The sequence below is a fragment of the Passer montanus genome, unplaced genomic scaffold, assembly GCF_014805655.1.
Source record: "Passer montanus isolate IOZ18808 unplaced genomic scaffold, ASM1480565v1 scaffold133, whole genome shotgun sequence".
NCBI classification, from domain to species: Eukaryota; Metazoa; Chordata; class Aves; order Passeriformes; family Passeridae; genus Passer; species Passer montanus.
Window position 1 is genome coordinate 369,260 of NW_024360166.1, and position 22,357 is coordinate 391,616.

A 22,357-nucleotide genomic window follows, 5' to 3' on the forward strand; every position below is an offset into this window, starting at 1 on the left:
TAATGTTAAGGGGATGGTAGGGGATCATATCCTGATGAAACCACGTGTATCCTGTGGAACTGCATTTTCTGTTTGCAAAGGAGCCAGCTTCATGGAAGAGTGAGGAAAGGGAATCTTTGACAGGGTAAGTTTCATTTTCTCATTGTGTCAGTTATTCTTCAGTTTGTCTCATTTTCAGCAACATCAGTTAATGTTGTTCCTTTATGAAAGTGAATGAATGTAACATGACTACAAGTTACACATTTCAAATCAGTGGAGAGATAAGAGCACCAAGAGCCTATATACTTTTTATTTTTGCAGAGTAAGTGTTCAGGTAAGTGTGAGATTGGCACAGGGGGGACCAGAGTGGTGCACATCAGCCCCAGGACACGATGCCCCGGAATGTGTGGATGGTGAGCCCAGGCCAGGGCCACTGATGGGCTCCCACTGCTCAGGCAAACGAGTCTTTCCAGGACTGGTAGCTCTACGTTTAAAATTACCCTGTGACTTTAAGCTTTGCTGTCACAGATTTCCCCGTGTGGTAATTCACATTAAAAAGTGGTTTGCTCCCATCACATGCCAGCTAAAAAGTAGGCTCCCACAGTCTTGTTGGCCCTGGCCTTCAGAGCCAGTGGCACAGGGAGCAGTAGCTCGGCTTCGGAGCTTATCCTAACACGTAATGCACAGGAAGGGAGCTGCTTTCGTTCATTTATTTTAGTCAAAGATGACAGCAGCAACCAGCTCCCGTCACAGAGCAAGTTGGGCACTGCAGTAGGGCCGGCAAAACCGCTCGGGCTGGTGCGGCTGCAAGCCCTGCGCCAGACCCTGCACGCCGTCCCCACGGGCTCCATGGCGGCGGGGCCCGCACCCCTCACACGGGCCCGGCCCCGCGACGCCCCCTGGCGGCCCGCCCGGCCCCGCGCGCTACCACCGCCAGCGAGCGCGCGTGCGCAGGGGCAGCGCGGGGGACAGAGGGACGGGCCCGGCACGCGGCTCTCGCGAGAACACGAGGCTATATCAGCGAGTGGGCGGGCACGGGCCTTCCTTTAGTGCGCGTCCGCCCGCAGCGCCGCAGGCTCCCTCAGTCGTACCCAGCCCCGCGATGGAGGACAGCGCCATGGACATGGAGAGCATGGGCCCCCTGCGCCCGCAGACTTTCCTCTTCGGTAACGCTTGCCGCGCCCACGCTCTCGCGGGGCCCGCTGGCCCCGTCGCCCCCGCAGGCCCCGGGGCCGAGCGCCGTGCGGGTGCCGTGCGGGGCCGCGGCCTGTGCCCGCGCGCTCCCCACGTGGCGCGCGGCCCGCACGTGGCGGGGCCCGTCCCGCTTTGTTCCGCGCTTTGTTCCTGCTGCCTCCCGCCGTTCCTAAGGACGCGGCGCCCTGGCAGCGCCCGCGGAGCACATGGCAGCGCGGCCGGAGGCGGAGCACGTGGAGCGCCGCGGCCGCGCGCGCCTTGCAGCCCATCGCCCCGGGACAGGCCCGGCCGCCCACGGCGGGCGGTAACGGAGGTGCCATCGCCCCGGGTACCGCGGCGGACGCTGGGCCGGGGTGGTCTTGAAGCGGCTGGGCTTGAACGGGCCGCGCGGGGAGCTGCGGACAGCAGGCCGCGCGCTCGCCTGGGGTTTTCATCACCCCACGTGTTCCGCTCCGTGCGTGCCCGGAGTGAGCCGCTAGTTCCCTGCAAGTACGAGGCCTGGGAACAGCAAGCTGTCAATTAACTGGTTAGCAAACACTTGAGTCTTAAGTAAAACAGTAGGCTTATAATTAAATCGTTTTCTTGCAGGCTGTGAGCTTAAAGCGGATAAGGAGTTTCAGTTTAAAGTAGATGATGAAGAAAATGAACATCAGTTGTCTCTGAGAACGGCAAGTAGTGTTTAGCTTTTACACTTAACATTTTAAATGTAGTGGTGTGCTGTGATGGTGAGTTTTTTACCGGGCCATTTATTTCTCCAATCTTAATTCAGGTGATAATTGTTAGGTAAAACTGTTAAAAATAACCATCTCTTACTGGCAGTGGAGCATATTCTGTAATTTCAGATATTTTCTGTATTGAAAACGTTTTTCACTGATGTTTCTTTGTGGACAGCAAGCAAATGCAAGGCTGGGAAATATTGGGTTAATAAGTATATGCTAAATGGAATTAAATGCTAGACTACACACTGAGGCATCACTAAGGGAAATAGTGCAGATACTACCCGGGCAGAAGGGGAAGGATAGATTTGTAAGAGTCATACATAGATAGGCACACTCTTGTAGACTACTAAAAACTGGATTTTGAAAACCATTTCGTTGTGTTCCCAAACATAATTCGAGTTTGTTTTCTTTCCCAGAAGCAGATACTAAGTAAATCCAAATAAGACAGCAGAAGGTTTATGTTTTGATTTATTGTCCTTGGTTTGCCCTCTCCAAGGATGTAACTGGGAAACCCCATCTTTCATTCAGATGATTTATCTAACAGGCTCCCAGGGAGTTGTTGGAGCTTTCTGGTGCCACACAAGTCAGACACAGTATTTCAAGGCTTTTGTTCTGGACTGACCGTGTGTTTTTGGGTAGCAAAACAATGTGCCCATCTTAACAGATAAGAAATTAAAGAGTTGTAGCATCTTTATGGCGTATTGCTGTGATTATTTAAATGCAAGGAAATGCTTTGATACTTGGAAGCAAGAGAGTCTTAAAATTGTGGACTAATTCCTACAGGAGAATTGCTTCCTGGAGGTCACTTGCATAATAAGTATCTCCAAACACTTAATGGTGTTACTTAAAACACTTCCCTGTTAGTCATGTGAATCATGTGTTTTCCATCCTTTTGTATTCTGAAAAATACAGCCTGGATTTGACAACTAGTAATTTGTTCTTAATTGCAATTCCTTTTGATGGAAGAGTGTAGCGATGTATTTGGCAAGTCCACATGCAGATTTCTTGTATCCAAATGTTTGTTACACAGATAAAACGAGTGATACATAAATTGTATTGTTTTATTCAAAAGTTCCTTTTCTATTTTCAAAATTAACTGTATCATCTCTTCTGATGTTGTACACTAAGGGATGAAGCAGATCAATCCACACCACTACTTTGTTATTAGGCTTGTGGGGGGAGTGAAGTCTTTATGTCAGTAACCTCTTTTCATAGAATAAAAAGGGAGAATGTACAGGAGAAACAGGATTAAAATACCAAAGGACAAACTAGGAAATGTTTGAAAGACTTGAAGACTTGGAATGTCTGGGACATGGAACAAAAAAGGCAGTGTGGTGGTGGACCAGGCCTTGAGGTACAGCAAGATGGGGTGAAAAGAAAAAGAGATGCAGGAGGTAAAGGTGCCATGAGTTTCTGTAAATGTCTTGCTAATGGCAGGTAAGAACAGGGATGGTCACTGCTTGGTGACCTATCTGGTATGCATTCAAATGCATGGGTGCTTGCCAAACACATGAGAAATAAATGAAAAGTGCTATAGTATTGAATTGGGGCAAATGACAGGACATACTCTAAAATTTTTGTCCCATTAGCTGAGCAATTCAGTGTTGCTGACAACATATTTGAGAGGCGAGATCAGAGCTGCAATTTCCCTTGCTAATAACAAGATTTGCCAGAAGTAGTGAATCCTATGTTCCATTTTGCATTCAGTCTGATATATCTTAAGTGTGGACCATTACAGCCTCATTAAAGCTCAGCTCTTGAAGAATGGAAACTTCTGTGCCTTTTTCTGAAGTGTTCACACCCACATCTCCAGTGGGGGTTGGAAAACTTTCTTTGTTTGGGGTTTTAGGGTAGGAAGCACAAAGCCTTGTGCAATGCTGTTGGGAATAGTTGTAGTAGGAAGGATTTGTGGTCTTCACATCTTCTGCACGTAGTCCTGTCTGAGAGGCCTGAGGTTCAGTGAACTGGAATTTCAGGCCTGACCACTGTCACTCACTTGTTTCCTTGCAGCTATGGGCTTTGACTCTTCAGAAGTGCCAGACTCATTGAGTAAGGGATCCAGGCACTTCCGTTTAGAAATGCCTTGGGTCAGTAGTTCCCAGTCCATGGTGAATTACAGCAAAAGGCATGTGCATAATCACAGTATTCCACTAAGCTGCTGTTACACTTCAGTCCTCAGTGAATGTCAAGTAAGCAAAAGATGCACAGTGTGGTAAAGGGAAGCAGCTGGCAGATAAAATGTGGCAGGAGGGGGAAAACTATCGGTGTGACTCTGTAGAGGAGATGACGTGTTTATACTTCTCTCCTTGGACCCCTGAACTTGCCATTGCCTCCTTTTGGTGCATGATCCACCAGCAAGTGACCTGATTTCACTGTCATCAGAACATGCCTGGAGGTGGCCCTTGGAAGTTTCAGTGTTGTGGAGAAAGGGTGTCAGCTTGGGATGGCGTCTGATGGGATCATTTGTAGTCAGAAATGCAAATTTCAGTATTAATTGATGCAGAACAGTGAATGGAGTTTTTTCATTCCAGTGAATGGAGTTTAGAGGATTTTAAAATATTTTGGATGCTCAGACTGTGTCCTGTTCTTGACTTCACAGGTTACTTTAGGAGCTGGAGCCAAAGATGAATTACACATTGTAGAAGCGGAAGCACTGGACTACGAAGGCAACCCTACTAAAGTAGTACTGGCATCTCTGAAAATGTCAGTGCAGCCTACAGTAAGTGCAGAAACTTAGAGAACATACTGTAAATTTGATCTCTAGTAAGAAAAAAGTTATAAATGGCTTGGGTCAGCTAAATTTCAGTGAAACTGAACAGTGTTCAGAGAAGTGTCTGTTTTATTAGATGCAGTAAATCTTTTTTGTGCCTGGTAGAGTACTTGAGTCATGTGGAGATAACGGACTTGTGCAAATTACACATTTTTTAAGCGATAGTAATTATTAATGGCATTTGTATGTAGACAGGTCTATGCATATGCAAGCAGATGCATCTTCAGTTTGTGTTGCTTTCTTTAAACCTGGGATGGGAACAATTAGTTTTTTTCTGCAGGTCCCAAGCTCTTAACGCCTCCCTGAAGATGATTGCTACTCTGATGGAAGGGTGGGGGGGGGCACCTTGTTGTCATTTTTGGAATGTAGTTTGACTCAGTTGCTAATAATGTACAAGTAGAACTACACAGTGCTGGGGCAGGTGGGATGGATTATGTTCCAATCTACATTGTAAAAACAAATGCTTATTGGTCTGGCCTTGGTGTGCTTTAATTGGGATAAGCAACGAATGTAGTGTAAACCTGTGTGTGGCTTATTGACAGTGAGTTGACCCTTTAACACTTGCAGAATACTGTATTGAAAGTGAATTTGGAGTAACTGGTTAGCCATGGACTCTCCAGCTGTTGATGCTTGTTTCCACTGGGGTGGTGTCTGTTGAGTACACTTTGCCTGGAATATTTGACTGAATACCAATGCTTTTTCTCACAGGTTTCGTTGGGTGGCTTTGAGATCACGCCACCAGTGGTGTTGCGGTTGAAGTGCGGTTCAGGGCCTGTTTACGTCAGTGGTCAGCACCTCGTAGGTACGTATGGCTGGTCACTGCTGTGTCCTGGCACCGGGCAGCACCAGCAGAACTTAAAGATGTGCAGCTGGTGCTGCAAGCAGTGCTTTTCCTGGTACTGACTCTGAATCTTAAAGGCATGAAATGGCTGTAGGGCAGAAGTTGAGAGGAGTGCTTGCATGCCTTTGCTTGCCACTTGGTTTGTATGGATAAAGGGGCATTTGTCAGCCTTGCAATTTCAGTTCTAATTTCTTCCCTTAGAAGTGGGTGTTGGTGTCCCCACTGTAGGCTTTCTGCTTATTAGCTGAGTGTGAGAAGACTGCCCTTGAAAATAGTTCTGTTTTTTCACTAAACTAACCCAGGGACTAATCTCCTTTAAGAAATTGTCTTTGATCTTTCTTTGCTTGTTGTCAAATGTGTCTCCTTAGGAATGATGAAAATGTTATTTTTGACATTCTGTTGTCTGTTTATGAAGAGTTTTCCCACCAGTGTGTGGGGTGGTAGTCTGCCTGGTTTGGCTTTCCCTGTGGGAAATTCACCTGCTTCAGTCAGCTGGAAAACCTCCTAGTCAGTGGTCAGTTCACTAGTGGGAAGCTTCTTGCTATCAATTCAGCTCCTCAGCCAGACCAAACCTACTCAGTTGTGGGTGGTGCTCTTTGTTTCTTAATAGCCGTCGTGCTTGATATTGTTAAATGAGGTGACATTTTTATGCTTTGCCTTTGCTTTTATCAGCATTAGAAGAAGAACCAGAATCAGATGATGAGGAGGAAGATGATACAAAAATTGTTAATGCTTCAACAAAGAGACCAGCAAGTGGAGGAGGAGCTAAAACACCACAGGTACATGGACTTGCAGTCACGTTGTTCACAGCATTTTCTTCTAGTTTGGTATTAGTGCTGCCTCTAGGAGGAAGCAGTTAGATGCCTAGCTATTATGAGTGGGAAAGGAATTATTTTGTACTAAACTACAGAAGTTGTAATAAAGTACAGAAGGTCCCCAGAATTTTGCTGAAGGGGTAGATATAATGGCTACTTTTGTGGAAATTTTTGTCTCCTGCAGTAACTGCAGGTTCTGGTATAAACATCAGTGTACTGCAAGAGTTTAAGTGCTGATTAAAGCACTGGACTACAGAGGAAAGGTTCATAGGCTCAGAGCATATGCCATGAACTCGTCAGTAGCTTTGGACTTGGCAGCTGTAACTTCCTGGGTTTAGCTAAATTGATGGAAAGTAGCCTTGTACTTATGCCACAGCTGCTATGCATGGCAGTGGCTCTTTATTACCAAAAAATTGTATCAACGCTTAACAGACTTTCTTTCTTAAAGAAAAAACCAAAATTAGCAGAAGATGATGAGGATGACGATGAAGATGAGGATGATGATGATGAGTATGTATTGCTGTTTTGATAATGTATTTTAAAATACAGGGCTAACTTTCAGAACATTAATTTCATGACATAACTGGATGCTAAGTGAAAAAGCTCCTGTATCTTTGCTAGGGAAAAGGCATCCTTGTCTTATTTATCTCTACAATGCTATGTAAGTTAATGTTCTTCAGATATGTTGTACTGGGCTTCCTGTTACTCATTAACTTCTAACAGTAGTAGTGGAAGTCCCTAGGATATATATCCCTTCAGTATTGAAGAGAAGGAAGTGCATTTAACTGCTTCAAAGGCAGTGCTTGCCCTAGCATTTAGCCATCTGTTAAGGTATAAAGTAAACTTGGAAAGATTGCTTGCTTCCTTCATGAATAAAACATTATATTGGCGGGTGGGGGAGGGGAAGATCAATTCCTAATGTGGATCTTGAATTATGGTGAGTGACTTCTTTTTCAATTGTAGTGATGAGGATGACTTAGAAGATGATGAGGAAGAAATTAAAGCACCAATAAAGAAAGTAAGTGGCTAATACTATGATAGTAATTGGGCAGGTAGTCCCTTAAATCAATGAGTTTTATCACAGCTCTCTGGAATGTGCTAGGTTTGGCTCAGTCTGTGTGAAGAAATTTTAATAGGGTGGGAAAACAATTCAGTGTGAATGTGCACCCATCCAGTCCATGTTTTGTTTCCTTGGCTGCAAAGGAGTGACTGGATCTTAGCAGCACAGGGATGCAGCTGTCAGACTGGTGTGGGCCTGGATGGCTGTTGAGCAGCAAATGAAATCCTGCTCAAAGGAGGTTTTGCTTTGCAGTTCCAGTCCTGCATGCTGTGGAAAGGAGCTTTCAGTGACTGCAGATGCAAAAGGCTGTAAATGTGTGAGCCTCTGGAAGGGTTCACTGCAGGCGGGGATGTGTTCCATCGGCCCCCGAGGGCCATCTGGTGGTGCTGCAAATGCACAGCAGAGCAGCTGCACCGGGAGGAGGGGGAGGAATTTTCTTGTTCTCACACTTTTATACTTCAGCTTAATTTTTATGTTCATACCTACTGTTTAAAAACATATTTAATGTTGTACTTCACCATGTGCTGTTCTGTTGCTACTGAATTGCCGTAAGTGATAGTGCACAGTGGCCTGGTAAAGACAGTCTGAAATGCAATTCCTGCCGTCTAATGTGATCTAGTGTGACTGAACAAAATGGTCCCTTGATTTATATAGGAATTTTAGACTCTGTGTCTTAGATATGCGTGTGGTATCGGGTGCCATCCACATCCCAGACAGTGTTTCTGGATGAAATGCCAAATGGAGTAATGGTTTTGTTACAGAAAAAAGATAGCACTGAATGAGGTAACAGAACTTGTTGTTACAACAAGGGATGTGTTACTGTGCTGCACCAAGAAGTTTTCCTTTGGGTTTCTGTAACATGCTATCTTGAGTTTACTTGCATTTCATTTGACAAATGAACTTGTTTGCTTGCTTTTCAGCCTGTTCGTGAGGTTGCAGGAAAAAATATGCAGAAAGCAAAGCAGAATGGAAAAGATTCTAAGCCATCCACACCAGCATCTAAGTCAAAAGTGAGTGAAAACAACTGAGTAAAACAAAGGTTTATTCTACTGGAGAAGCTAGTTTTCTTGCCTAATGGTAACTTCAAACAGCATACTAACATTCAAATTAGGTTTTTAGATCTTGATATGAAGCATGTTGAAGATATTGTTGACTGTTTCATGTTCTCTGTGAAACTCTTCACTGATCAGTATGTACCTAAAACAGTCAGGATCTGAAATCAGACATACTGTCCCTTGGGAATACTGGTAATTCTTTGGTTTCAAACACTAAATCTATTAGTTTTGTGCAGCACCTGGTACAAGAGGTTGCCTGCCTAGTGTGTTTCCTTGAGAACAGTGGAGGCTGCTGCTGCCAAGGGGCTCTTATGACAATGACCCACTGCAGGACTGGCAGTTTCCTTCTTAATGCTGTGTAATTGTGTCCTGATTCCATGTGCAGTTTTCCTTGCTGCATGTACTCACACATGATGCCAGGAGGGCTCATACAGAAATGAGCATGGGATGCATGGCAGGACAGCATCTGAGAAGCACTGCACGTGTGTCTTTTAAAGCATGACGTAATCTAGCTGCAGATGTGGAGTAAACTGTGAATCACTAAATATTTTTGCTATTTTTGGTTTTATTTCTGTTCAAAGAGCTGTGGAGGCACCTGCCCAGAAGCATAAGACACCAGCTATGCTAACTGTAATAACTCCAGATTTGAAAATTGTTATTTTTCATGCTTCTTAGGAGTGTGAGGGAAGCATAAATTTGGGGTTTGTGATTTTCTGAAAACTGTATGGACTATCAGTCTGATAGCTAATTTTGTAAGATTTATCTTAGATTCTCTGTAATTTTATGTGCAAGTTACTAATGAAGTGAATAATTTTCAGACTCCAGATTCCAAGAAGGACAAAACTTTAACTCCAAAAACACCAAAAGTCCCTCTGTCATTAGAGGAGATAAAAGCAAAAATGCAAGCATCTGTAGATAAGGTGAGTTTTTGGAAATGAGATTTCTCAGCCTTACTTTTACACTTCTGCAGAAAATAAGAATTGGATGTTTCAGTAAATGGTTATGGTGTTGCTGATTCCTGTGCTGATACTTTGAGCATGTGTTGATGTTGAAGCTAAGAGAAATGAAAGCATATTTGCGGAAAAAAGCCTCTACTCAATAGAAACAAAACCACTTCCTTTGTATTTCTCCAGTAGTGCTGATTAGCAGTTTGGTATTTCTTGGTGAACTATCTCTGTTCAAATTTAAAAAAAAAAAAAACCCTTAGGTGATAATTATTGTAAAGATGACTTAAATACTGCATATACATTCGGGTTACTAAAGTAAAGTGTAGTGAGCTCCTTGCGTGGCCGGAACTGCCTTGGTCTTGAAGCAGTGTCCTGATGCTTGTAAGGCTTGGTAACTTCCAGAAGAGGGAGATAGGTGCTTGTGGTATGAGTTGATGCACTGCTGCAGACCTCAAAGCATTTGCTTTCTGGAGGGATCTGCAGTTGACTCTCCCTTCAGTGGATGCTTCACCCTTCTAAGGTGTCAGGGCAGTCACTTGCTCTGGTTCTTACCAGGTTTGACCAGCACTTGGTGGTCACACATGTCAGTAGTGTGCAGCTAGCAGCTTAGCAGCTATTTAAGTATAAAATAGAAAATCCAGTTGTAGGCTAGTTGGGTGCAGCAGGTGATTCTTTACCTCCTGACCCAGGATTGAAGTGCATGTGCCAGCAAGGGCTGTGCTCTGAGTATTTCTGCACACAGAGCAGATGGGAGTGAAAGCCTGGCTGTGGCTGCTCTTGGCTGGTCAGAAGGGCTGATGTGGTTGCTAGTAAGCATTGCTGGTTTGCTGATGAGGTTTTTTAAAATGAAAATAATATACTTTTTGGCCCATGTAATGGCAAAGGTCACCTAAAGAATTAGGATCATCTTCTGCTTAGATCATTAGTGTTATTAGGGGCTGCTTTGTTCCAGGAATGCTAAATAAGAGCAGAAGTGTTTAAATACAGGGTGGATGCAGAATGAGCAATGACAGGCTGTGATGAGGATGGAAATGCAGAGCCGTGGACTGTGAGCCTGACATGATGGATGGGCCCATCCTGGTGGGTCACAAACCCTGGATGCTGCTGTGCTGTTAGGATTGACTCAGAGCAGCTGTGATACTTCTGTGATACCAGCAGTGGTACTTCTACAGTGTGAGCACAAGTGGCTGAGCTGCTCACAGTAGACATGTGAGCAGACAGTAAACATGTGCAGAGGGAAGCATGCAGAGCAGCTAACTGGCAAAAAGAGCTTTAAAATACATTATCTGGTGCTGCAGAGTGTTTCTACTGGGAAGTGCTGTCCAGCAGGGAGTGGCTAAGTGTGTTGTCCTAATTGACATGGGATGTTTCAGCTGATTCACCTGAGAAATTGGAAAGTATTTCTTTGGGACATGTGAAAGGAAATCAGTGTCTCCTAAAATAGCATGCTGTATTATTTTCCCTGGAGATACTAGGAGACAAGATGATAAACCTGTATCTATGATTTATTAACTGAATCTGCCTTGTACATTTGAGCACGTGCAAAGACAATTCCAGGGATTACAAGGAAATGTTTCTAGAACAGTTCTTTAAATAAATAGAAGTTATGTATTAATGAGCAGTGTATTAGTGAGTTTTGAGTTTTGAGGTCAAGTTCATGTTTTGCTTTAGAGAGCTGAAGTTAAGAATCTACAAGAGTCCATAAATACAGAATTCTAATTTATCTGAGTAGCATGGGACTGTTTACTACAAACAATGATTTTAAGTGGTGAACACTGTTGTGCTCTTCAGCATCAGCAAAGAATCTTGCACAGTGTGTAGCCACTTCTGTCAGAAATACCTGGGCATGGTTGAAAAACAAACTTCCTAAAATGGTTTAAAGCAGATTAGTGTGGGAAGTTGCCAGGTGAGTTCAAACTCCATGTATTGCAAGGGGTTTTCAGCATCATAGGTTATTTCTTAAAAGCATTAAATGACCTGCAGACCCTAAAGCTTGTTTTTTTCCAAATAGGGTTCTACCCTTCCTAAGCTGGAGCCCAAATTTGCCAACTACGTTAAGAATTGCTTCAGGACGGAGGACCAGAAGGTAACAGAATTCATCAGAGCTTGACAAAGTCCAACAACTTTTATAACCTTAGGGATTCTTTTCCACTTCTTAATCTTTATGGGCTTTGGACTGTTTTAAAGGGTTGCAAACCACAAACAATACTTCAGGTTAAATATATGGGAATGGTTTTAAGGGTTTTAGTTGGCTAAGATGGGAAAGCTAGTATTTTATTACATTTTTCCAGCTTTTATATGGTTGGTAAATTGTCTGTTGCTTACTAAACCCACAGAATTTTCCTTTTGGCACCATATTGGCTAAGGAAATGAGCTGTGGTTTCCCTTGCTGCTGAATTTGGCCATCTCAACCAGTCTGGTGTTTAGCCTTTTGTTGGGGAGGTGTCTGGGACAGCTGAGCTGTTTTGTGATGGAGATTATGGCATTCTTGCCACATTCTCTCGCAGAATCAACAGAGCTCTTGAAAGAGCACAAGCCAGAAGGTGATATCAGGAAGCAAGTTTCTGAATTAGTTATTACTTACACAGACTAATCTAAAAATGTGTCTTAGATTTCCCTATCAAAATTCCATCAAGTCAGTTTTGCAGTGACAGAATTGCTTATGCTTTCCTGATTCCCTTAATGGTTTGGTGTAAACTTGTCTGATGGACAAATTGATCTGTTCCTGAAGGAATGTTGAAAATAGTCAGCCTCAGCTACTGGACCTGCTGTGGCATTAGCCAGGGTAGGCAGAGTTCAGCCAGTATTTGCCTCGCTGGTCCACACCCATCCTCTCACTCACCATCACTGAATTCTTACTATTGTGACCTAATGTGAATAATAATCTTCTAGCACAAGGACCCAATGTCATGCTTTCTCAACTTGATTTTCTCTGAAAGGAATGTACTTTTGTTATAATTTATTGTCAGTATTTTATGAAATAAGTTGTGATAGTAAGCTAAAAATAATTTCTAAAAATTTATTTCAATTTCTAACTTTTTGTGTACACTTCCAGGTCATTCAAGCTCTCTGGCAGTGGAGACAGACTCTGTAAGAAAAGAAAACAGTTTAAACAGTTCGTTAAAATCTGCAGTCTTATTTCTGTAACCATTATTTGGCTGTTCTTTTTACAAATACTGAAAGAGCTTTCCCTCCTGTGTCTGATAAATGTCATCCAGATTACCTTGCCAAGAATGTGTTGTCCAAAATGCCTGTTTAGTTTTTAAAGACAGGACTCCACCCTCAGCTTCATTTTAAGTATGTATGGAATGTTTTGATAAGGCATGGTGGTGGTCAGACAAATGGAAATGGTGGGGAGACTAAATGTATGTGAAAAAATAAAATTTAGTATTTTAATAAAGTACTATTGTTTCTTTTTTTATGGATGAGGGGAATCTGCATACTGAACCCAGAGATAATTGGGCTTTAAAGTTCTCTGAGGAACTACCTATTGAGTATTTTATTTTAGCTGCTTCTCTTTAGCAAGTACACATAAACTATTGTGTGTTGTCAGCTTCAAAAACAGCTCCAGTTCCACGAGCTGTAGAGCTACTAAGCAGATGATTGGGAAGAAGACTGGGGTGGCAAGCAGGGCTTTATTCTTGTCTGAAAAGTGACCACTAATTATATAATTGCCTAAAACAGCCCTTCCTGCATCTCAGTTTCTGACCTGCTTCACTGCGCTTTGGTTTATGGTTTCTCTCTAACTACTGGGTTTATAGGGCCTGGAACTCCACTTGTAAAATGCAATACTTCTGATCTGGTATTTGCTGGCTGTGCTGTTCCTCTGAGGAGCTGCAGAATCTGAGGCTGCCACACATAATGACTCCTGTGAGGATTTTGTGGAGAGAAGAATTAGCTTGAATGCTGTAGGGTGTGCCTAGAGAGCTCACTGTGAATGAGTTCAGAGCCTGTGGATAAATTCCTGGGAATGCAGAGACTGATCTCCAATAAATCCAAAAGCTTATGTGAGCAAGAAGTCTTCTCAGGTCCTCTGGCCTACTTATGATGCTCAGAGCCAGAGTTAAAATTTGGGGCCATTCTTGTTACATGAAGTTAAAAACATGAAGGTTTATAAGGGCTTTCAGGTGAAAGAAAACATGGATGTCTGCGAGACTCTGATGAGACTCCTCAAGGCTCCTGTCTCTGTGCTGTCGCTTCCAATGCATATTCCATCTTTTGTCCAGTAACTGCAGTAATGGAGACTGGAAGAATACTCAGAAAACATTCAAACAGTTGTATGGTAACTATCAAACTGCTTTAATCTTTGATGTGTTTGAGAATTAACACAACTGACTTGTGTTCACAGCAGGAAACCCCCTAACTGAGTAAAGCAGGTTGAGTTTTTCCCACTTGAAGGACTTGGGACACTTGAGTCCTGCAGCAGGTGGCTTTGAACATGTAAACACGCACTGGGTTGTGCTGATTGGCCATGGGGTCTGTTCTATTGAGCATTCTTTACAAGTTGCTCAGGTGGGATACACAATTTGGTTTGTAAAATTGCCACTGAATTTATTTGTATTATAAAACCCTTAGTTCCTATAGTTGAGATGCTGGGTGCAGTGGAAAGCAGTGCAAGTCTCCAGAAGCAAATCGTTCTTAGAAAAACAAAGCCAAGGGAAGTGCATGGTAGACTAGCAAAACGGTGCAAGTCTTGTGTCAAAGATTTGTTTAAGCTTGAGTGTAATTGCAGCACGTGAAGTGGCAGAGTATAACAGTTTGAAATGCCTGTTTTGGTGGGGTTATGTCAATAGATGATGTCATATTCACAAGTGAGAGCAGATTTCCCTGGTGAAACAGCTAATGGCACAGCTAATTTAAGCAAAATTGCCCTCAATTTTGGCAGAAAGAAGTGAAAATTGTACAGTAATTTCAGCAAGAAATTACTAGCCAGTAAAATACTCTGATTACTAAAGTTTTAAGAAAGGCCAGGGTGTTTGTAGGTGACTGACCAAAGCAGGTCTGGGGTGCAGGCACACTGTGCACAAGCATTGCAGGGGGAATGCAGAGCCTGTATGGGCAGCTCTGAAGGAAATCGTTGCTGTGCTGGTGCTGAGATACAATGTAGGTCAAGTGGTTGTCAGGCGCTGTTGAACCTCATGAGGCATCTTTGAGGCACCCTCATGGCATAACAATAACTTCACTTGGCCCTGGTTAGGTCTTGCATTGTTCTCTGCCAGTTGATGGAGTAGCGAGGGGTGGTCACTGGTGGTTCCCTACCTCTGCTGTTGTGCTGGTCAACAAACCCTGGCTCCTTTTGGGACTAGCTGTCTGATGACTGGATGCAGCTGTATCCTCTTGGATGTTCATGTGCAGCTGCCAGTTCTTTTGCTTCAAACAGAGCTCAAAATTTGATTTTAAAATAAGCTCAGATGTGAAAATACCTGTTGAAGAGAAAAGACAAATGCCAGATGTGGATTTTTGAAGTACTGCTTTTGACTTTCTGCAGAGTTGAAACATGTTCTTGCCATGGTAATGATGGCAACAAAGCTGTAGTGTTTTGATAGCTGTGTTGGGGGTTCTGAGCCTCTGTGTGATCCTGGTCCTTGAGGATGGCTTATTTGAGAGCATGGAGCTCCACAGCCAAATGCATTGCTATTTCCTAACACTGATGGGAAAGCGACTTCTTTACAGGGTGATGAAATGCCTCTCCAGGTAGCAGTGCCTTCACCTTTCCTTTGTACGTGAATTTCCCCTCCTGCTGCCTTTCCTGTTGCAGATCCTGTCAATTCTGGCTTTTTTCATAGTTCCTCCTGCACGTGTTTCATTCCCTACAGTGAACAGGTAGCTGGTGTCTCACTGTGTGGGACAAAGGGGAGGCCACCCAGCTGAGTGGGTGTGTGCGAGTGCTGTGTTGGCTGCAGATAGAGCTGCTCCATATGGGTCTCTTCTGTCTCTGGTGTCTCTTGGCATCTCACTTCAGAAGAGGTGATAACAGAAGGACACCATCCTGTTAGGAGCTCTCACTCTGTACCTTATTCCTAGGGGTGTTCAAGAGAAGTGTTTGTGGCTGCTTCAGGTCTGTCCTGGGGTTCTCTTTGCTCCTTTGATCCAGCAAACCTGCCAGTGTGGCTTTTCAGAGTCCAGGGGCTGTGATGACTGCGAGGCTCTTTGCCTGTGCTCAGCAATTGTTGTAGCCTTTGGAGAGAAGCAACTCAAGCATGGTTGGCAGGAGGGTGGGAGTGTGTGTGGGCTGAGGAAATGGAAAACAGGGCCAGGATAGGTGGCGGTTCTGGGCTCCTTGCCACCCAGACAGTCCCTCAGGGGCTAAGTTCATGCTCCTGCCCAGATACCCCAAGCCATGTCCTGTCTCTTTTGCACGTGCCATTACTGACTAGCAGCAAAACTCTCTCAACTTTTCTTTCCTTCTTTCTCTGTGTAGCCAGCACCTAGATCCTTATTCTCCTCACTGTTTTCCCAAAAGGGTGTTAAAGACGGGATCCTATGTCAGAATGTCAGAAAAAGCTACAGAAGAATGGGGTGGTTTGGAGCTCAGTGTTGGATGGAGCACAGCACCTTTATTCCTGCCCTTGGCTAGTGGGCAGTAGGTTCTGGCAAGCAACAGCAAGTGCAGTTGATTGTCTTGAGTGAGGTTTGGAAGTTTTGTGATCTGGTATTTATTATTAAAGATTGCTTTGTCTCAGCCTGGTTCTCAGTGTGAACACAGACAGCTGAGTGTGTGTGATGGGGTGCAGGAAAATTGATGCTGGATTTGCAGGTGTGCCTGAAGGGGCCTGACTTGTTTGCAGGTAGCACAGGGAATACCCACCTGGCTGCTCACTGGTTACCTGCATGGACACTTTTGGGAGCAGTTCTTGTTATGTTGGAACAGCTCTCCAGTGACTGGCCTTTGGATTGTGTTAAGTAAATGGATGTTAAGCAGTGCCTAATTGGGACCAAGTAAATCAATCAAATGTTAATTAAGATGTGTGCTGTGGGCACCACATGTATGGCCTATGTCCAGTTGTATGAAGGTGACTTCTGCTCTTCTTTCTTCAAAAACTTCTTCCACCTTCTGTCACCACTACATGACCAAGCCATAAGAGCATCTATGGGAAAAGGATCCTGTGAGAAAACAAGCCAGAAAGGGTCAAAAGTGAGACTGGGAAAAGTGAAGACCCTGGGAGGGATGCTCAGCAGGGTACCTCTAACAGTGCCCACTCTCACTGAGCTGGCCATGCCAATGCCATGTGCTGCTGCTGCCCAGAGCCTTGTCCAGGACAAGGGCATGGCCACCACCCTGCTTCTACTGCAAATGGCAAACAGAGAGAACAGAGCTAGGCCACTCAGAGCAGATGCACCTGATGCACCTCAAGTGATTACACTGGTACTACAAACGGTGCCTTTTCAATTAAATGCCTTTAATTGAAGTCAATTTTGTTAGAAGGGTCCTGGAGTCTTACTCCACCAATTGCTGGGGCCTGAAACTTGCTGAGCCCCATCCAATTCTGTTGACTTACTGTATTTAAGAGAAAACAGTTTCTCTTGCCTGTTTTCAAATTAAGCCTTAGGTTTTACATTGGGTTTGGTTTTTCTTAATGAGTAATAATTGCAGGGAGAGTTGAAGATGTAGCTGTTGAGGTATTTGGCATTTCACCACTGCAGCCACCTTTATCTGTGTCTGTTCATGAAACTTTTCCCACTGCTCCTTACATTTGTCCCAAAGCTTGTAATTGTGCTATTTTCCCAGGAATGTCCTTGATAAAAGGCTCCTAGCAGCCCTTACCATGCTATTTTGAGGCAGTGAATGCTATCTGGGCACTGCTTCGAACAGTGTAAAGCTGTTCCCTGCATGTAAATGTGTGTGAGGACACCAACAACAGTGCAGAGCTACAGCTAATGAGCAAAGCTTTCAATTTAATAATAAGGCCACCTCTAGTGTTTAGGACATTCTTCCCTGTTTCTTAAAATATTTTTCCCATATTTTCAAGCCTTCTAATTTTCTACATGGAAAATAAATTTTAACTCAATAACTTTAGTTAAGGGCAATAACATAATATTGGACCACTGTAGTGCAGGGCACTCAGCCAGTCCTTGTGATCTCCAGAGAGCACAGGACAGGGAGATTGGAGGATCTTGGCTTCATTTTTAGGGTCTTGAATTAGGAGAGTTGCTTCTACTTGTTCCCTCTAGCTTTTGGTTCTAAATAGTCCTTTCCAACTCCTTCTTAGTTCTACATCTTGCCACAATCTTCTCCTTACTTAGTCCTTCACTGCTCTTCAGACTTTTCAGTCTTCTGATCCTTTTCAGTTCCTTCAGTCTTCCCTAGCCACTGCTGTTGAAGCAGCATGGCGTTTCCCTGATCTCTAGGAAAAGCTTAGACACCACGGCAAACATGGTGCTCCTGCATGAATCTGTCCCATCTGGATTGCTTGGCAGTGTCCCTAGGAGCCCAGCTGTGGCTGGTGCCCTCATTGTGGCCATGGTGGAGAAGGCTGATAAAAGCCCTGCTGCTCCAAAAGCCCTCCTGCCTCCAAGTGGGTGGGGCTCTGCTTGCAGGGGATGTTTGTGCATGCTCCAGGAGAATGGGACTTCCAGTGATGTCTCTTTACTGATCTGTGACATTGCAGAAAAATGGCATTTTCCTTTTTTTTTTGTTTTTGTGTAAATCCACCCATATGATGTTTTCTGAATTCTGGCTTTGATGCAAAGTGTGGCTACAGTTGCTCTTCAGAAAGATTAGTAGAATCACAGGTTTTCCAGTGTTGTTTTCAGAAACTGTCCTGTCTCACAGCCCACCCTGAGTTCCTCTGGGGTTACTCATTCACTTGTGTCACCACTAGGGACAGTGACACAGGGCATTGAGATGTCTGATGTCACCAGTCAGTGCCTGCATCAGCCCTGAACTGCCCCTGCAGTCACTGCCAGCTGTGGGGACATGGGTGGTCATGCATATTGTGTGAGGTCCTGCCCTGAGCCAGCAGCTGGGGCAGAGGGCAGGAGCCCAGGGTGCTGCTGTGGGAGGGACTGGTCATCCCACAGACAGCGCTTGAGATGGTGACTTGCTGGAGACAGCTTAATTCAGAAGACTTCAGTCAAAGAGGTTTATGTTTAAGAGCTGTTGAGCTGAAAAGCTCTAAGTTAAGGAAATATTAAGTTTTGAAGCTTAACAGCTTGTGATTTTTTTAATTTTTTATTTTTTTTTTTTAGGGAAAAGTGAAACTATAGAGGAATATAAATCCAAGGAGCCAAGCCCTAGGATTTAATGCAGTGCAAAGGCTGAAAAGTGAAAAGTGGAATTTCCCACTGGTTTGTGTAGGGCTGTCTGCAGAGGTTGGCCTGTTCTTGCCTCCCTTCAAAAGCATTCTAGCAGCTGTCGCATGCTTTCAGACTGGAGCTGCAGTGCTCCTGGGCACTAGGATCAAAGAAAGCCCATGTGTGTCCACCCTGTGCCAGACACTGGAGCAGGGTGGTCAGGCTGGGGGACACAGGGTGGGAGCAGGCTCTGGAAAGGGGCCCTGGGCACTGGAGAGGGGCTGGATACCCAGGAGAGCAAGGTGTTCAGCCAACCCACTGGTCTGCCCTTTAGCTTGAGATGTCCATCATTGTCAGGGATTTCATTTGCCTCATTGCTCTGCTGATAAAGCACTGGGATTTGTTTATGAGTATGCTGGAGCTTTTAGAGGAATCTGAGGTTTCAGTCCCCAAATTCCATTGAAAATCCAAGGGGTGTTCCAGTGGATTAAAACCTTTGTAAACTCTGAAACCCTGCCTGCTGAATAATGCCTGCCTCTCTAAGGTTTCTTTTCTCTTATAAAGTAATGATACACATCAGAATAAGGGCTGCAGCATGCTGGGTTCTCTCTGCAAGTGGCCACGAGACATCCCTGTGGTCAAGAGCTGGAAGGGATGCTGCAGTTGCAGCAGGATGTCCCGGCTGTGATGGCTGATGTTCCCAGGATGTCCAGGCTGTGATGGCTGAATCCAAGTACTGACTGTTCTTCACCATATTCCTTCCGCAAGACTGTGCCTGGATGTGGTGGAGCTGAGGCTCAAGTCCTGTCCTCCTGGACAGTTCAGAGTCAATTTGAGGTGGCTCTTCTGTCAAATGGCAGTAACTGCAAAGCATGCCCTCCTTCCCTGAGTGTCCAGACTATGTGGCAGAAGCGTTCCTTACCTTGGGATGAAGTTGTCTTTTTGTGTGTAAACTGGATAAAGGCAGAACATGCACCCCTAGTCAGTCTGAAAGTTGTCTTTCCTTTTACCAAGGCTTTCAAATTAAGAAAACCTCTTCATTTGGATTTTTTGTAAGAAAAAGTTTGTTTATAGGAACAACACAAGGCTGGAGATGCAGATAACAGGAGCAAACCACACACAGGTTTGCTCACTGGCAGCAGGGATGGGATGTAGAGCTGAACTTGGTCTTTGTACAACATCAGCCCACGTTTTTCATTTTAATTTCAATCTTGGTGTGCCAGATGCAGCGGGGCCAGATCCCGGCCATTCCTGCTGGCTTCTCTTTCACATTCCAAAGGGGTATCTGGGGTAGGAAGGCTTCCCATTCAAGCATGCTCTTAAGTCCTTGGCCCCATTGAATGGGTTCCATGCTCTGTGAAATGCCCGCTCCTCGTGGGATATGGACCAGTGGAGCAGGGCGAGGGAAGCTCATTTCACTGGGGGCACCTCCACTGCCCTGCAAGCGAAAGGTCAGGCTGCTCAGACTTTGATTTCAGCTGCTGAAGGGCAGTCACTAATCCAATAAGGCACCGAGGGACTGTAGGACACAGCCTTAATTCAGGCAGTTGCAAGGGTGAGTGGAAGGCAGTAACCCCAGGAGCTCCCCAGGTGTCCTGCAGTGCATGCTCCTACCTGGCCCTGTCTTGGTTTATAAAGTGTTGAGGACATCAGGAACGTGCTGTGTCAGCCTTCACACCCTGAGCGTGCTGTAAGAAAAATAAACACCCTTAAAGGTTTTCCAGTGGGCATCAGCTGCTCTGGCTGGATTTGTGCTGGGAATCTGATCACACAGGAGCCTTCAGCAGTGGAGCAACGGGTTTGGGTGTGGAGCTTTTAATATTTTATATATATACACATACACACACACTCGTATGTGTTCATAATAGCACGCCACTAGATGATATTTCTATTTTTTCAGAGACATGTATGAACTGCCTCTTCTCTATTCTGTGCCCCATCTGTGTTGTTGTTGTGTGGTAGTCTGAAATTCACCCAACATTGGTATTATTCTCTAGGTAACTATTTGGATATTGAAGATTTAGGGGTTTTGCCAGACTACTGAGGCACAAAAGATGGATCTATTTTAAAAAATAACTTTTGTGATTGCAAATACAATAATTGAAAGAAGAAAACCCTCATATGCCCTCTTTAAAACGACCCCTGGTGTTGCCCTGGCAGTTTTTGCTGTTTGAGATGTCCAGGTCCCTCTGGCCTGTATGGATCCAAATCCTTTGGGTCATGGCTGTGGGGGCAGCTGTGCTACCAGCACGTGGCTCCTCAGCATGGTCTGGGCCAGCATCGCCTGGGATGAGTTTTTCCATGCGTAGCTCACAGCTCTGTTGTAGCTGCTGTAATTTTACTTGCTGTTGGGGCAATTAAAATGATAAATGTTAGCAGCAGCTTTACAAATTCCTTTTTGAGCTGTTCTGCTTCCAGCCAGGTGCAGCAGCCCTGGGGCAGCTTGGGTGTAGGGCAGAGCCATCAGTGACCGTCTGCGGAGCTTTTTACTTGGAGGCAGGTGATGGAAAAGCCTGAAGAGCAGTCAAAACTCATGCCCACAGGTGACTGTGAGGGTTTTGGAGGAGTTACTGCCTCTGGCTTTGCAGAACTCCTGTGTGCATTGGGCAGCAGATACTGCACTTAGCAAGGCGAGGGGCTGGTGGTGGGCATGACCCTGTGCTGTGGGTACCTTTCCTGTGGGGCTGAGCAGCACCTACTAGCAGAAGATGGCACAGGCTGGGCTTCTGCCACCCAAACTGCTTCCAAGAAATGAGGTACTGGTGATGATTAGGGATATATGGAATATTTTCACATCTAAGCTAAATACTGTGATCTTGTGAATCCCCAAATTCTGAATTGTTCTGGTGTAGGCATCTTGGTGAGCTCAACTTGTGGCTCTGATGTTCTTGGCCATGTGTGAAAGCAGCTTTCAGCTCTGGCAAGATGCCATGGGACTGCCAGGACAGGGATGCATGGGGCTTCTGATGTTGGTGACATCAGCAATTGACAGCAGGTTGGGTTTTTTGTTTTTTGGGTTTTTTTTTAAACTTGCAGATCCATAAGACCAGAAGTGTGAAGTCTGTTAGATACATCACAGACATGTGTTAGTGCAGGGAATTTTATAAGGACTTGCTTTGATCACTGTTTTAAAACTTAATGTTTTCTGTGCCTCTTGGGCCTGAAACTATGGGCCGAAAAGCCCTGTGACTTCATACCTGAAGGCTCCCCAGTGATGAACTCCAGGGATTAAAGATGTTGCTTGATTTGTGGCTGAGAGTGCCGGGGGAGCGAGCACCTGGGTCCCTGCAGAGGTGGGAGCAGCTGGGCCCGACACGCTGCGCTGATGCACGTTATTTGAGTGGAGAATTTGGAAAGCTCAGAGTTCTGAGCTATGGTTATGTTCTCACTTAATAAGGTGTTAACTGACGTTGGGTGCTCTTTGGAGAGTTCGGCTATGCGTGGAGGTTAACGGTTCCCGGCATCTTGTCTGCTATAAACGAGCTTTCAGACAAGAGGAAAGAGTTACCACACGCTATCAGCGTGTGATTTTTTTTTTTCTTAAAAAAGCAAACCCCCAAACAAGCAAAAAACCTCCCCAAAGCTGAGGCGGAGGAAGCCTCTGGGCTTTCCCCGGGGCTGCGGGGCGGCCGCTGGAGGGCAGGCGAGCCGTGCGGAGCGGCGGAGGCAGCGCCGGCAGCCCGGCGCTCTGACCCCGCCGTCCGCGTCCCGCCGGGGAGCGGTGCCGGGCCCATGGACCGGGC

The 22,357-nt window shown here is 45.0% G+C and overlaps 2 protein-coding genes across 2 annotated transcripts in view; both read left to right on the top strand.

Moving 5' to 3' along the window:
* Positions 1–990: 990 nt before the first annotated feature.
* On the top strand, positions 991–12,783 carry NPM1 (nucleophosmin 1). Its single transcript, XM_039699455.1, has 11 exons — positions 991–1,145; positions 1,762–1,841; positions 4,492–4,611; positions 5,371–5,464; positions 6,176–6,282; positions 6,767–6,828; positions 7,282–7,336; positions 8,299–8,388; positions 9,252–9,353; positions 11,392–11,466; positions 12,436–12,783. The coding sequence occupies exons 1-11, from the start codon at positions 1,082–1,084 to the stop codon at positions 12,472–12,474; spliced, it is 888 nt and encodes a 295-aa protein (XP_039555389.1). The 5' UTR covers positions 991–1,081; the 3' UTR covers positions 12,475–12,783.
* A 2,427-nt stretch (positions 12,784–15,210) lies between these two features.
* Positions 15,211–22,357, top strand: part of FGF18 (fibroblast growth factor 18) — a 70,645-nt gene continuing 63,498 nt past the window's right edge. Inside the window, exon 1 of the mRNA XM_039699466.1 lies at positions 15,211–15,438. The gene's annotated coding sequence lies outside the window, so the exon portion shown is untranslated. The remainder of the gene's footprint in view (positions 15,439–22,357) is intronic.

Bases quoted from the DNA above. Each gene is read 5' to 3' on its own strand.
- NPM1 (XM_039699455.1), top strand. From the start codon at position 1,082: ATGGAGGACAGCGCCATGGACATGGAGAGCATGGGCCCCCTGCGCCCG. The intron at 1,842-4,491 runs GCAAGTAGTGTT...TTGACTTCACAG, and splicing joins ATCAGTTGTCTCTGAGAACG to GTTACTTTAGGAGCTGGAGC. The intron at 4,612-5,370 runs GTAAGTGCAGAA...TTTTTCTCACAG, and splicing joins AAATGTCAGTGCAGCCTACA to GTTTCGTTGGGTGGCTTTGA.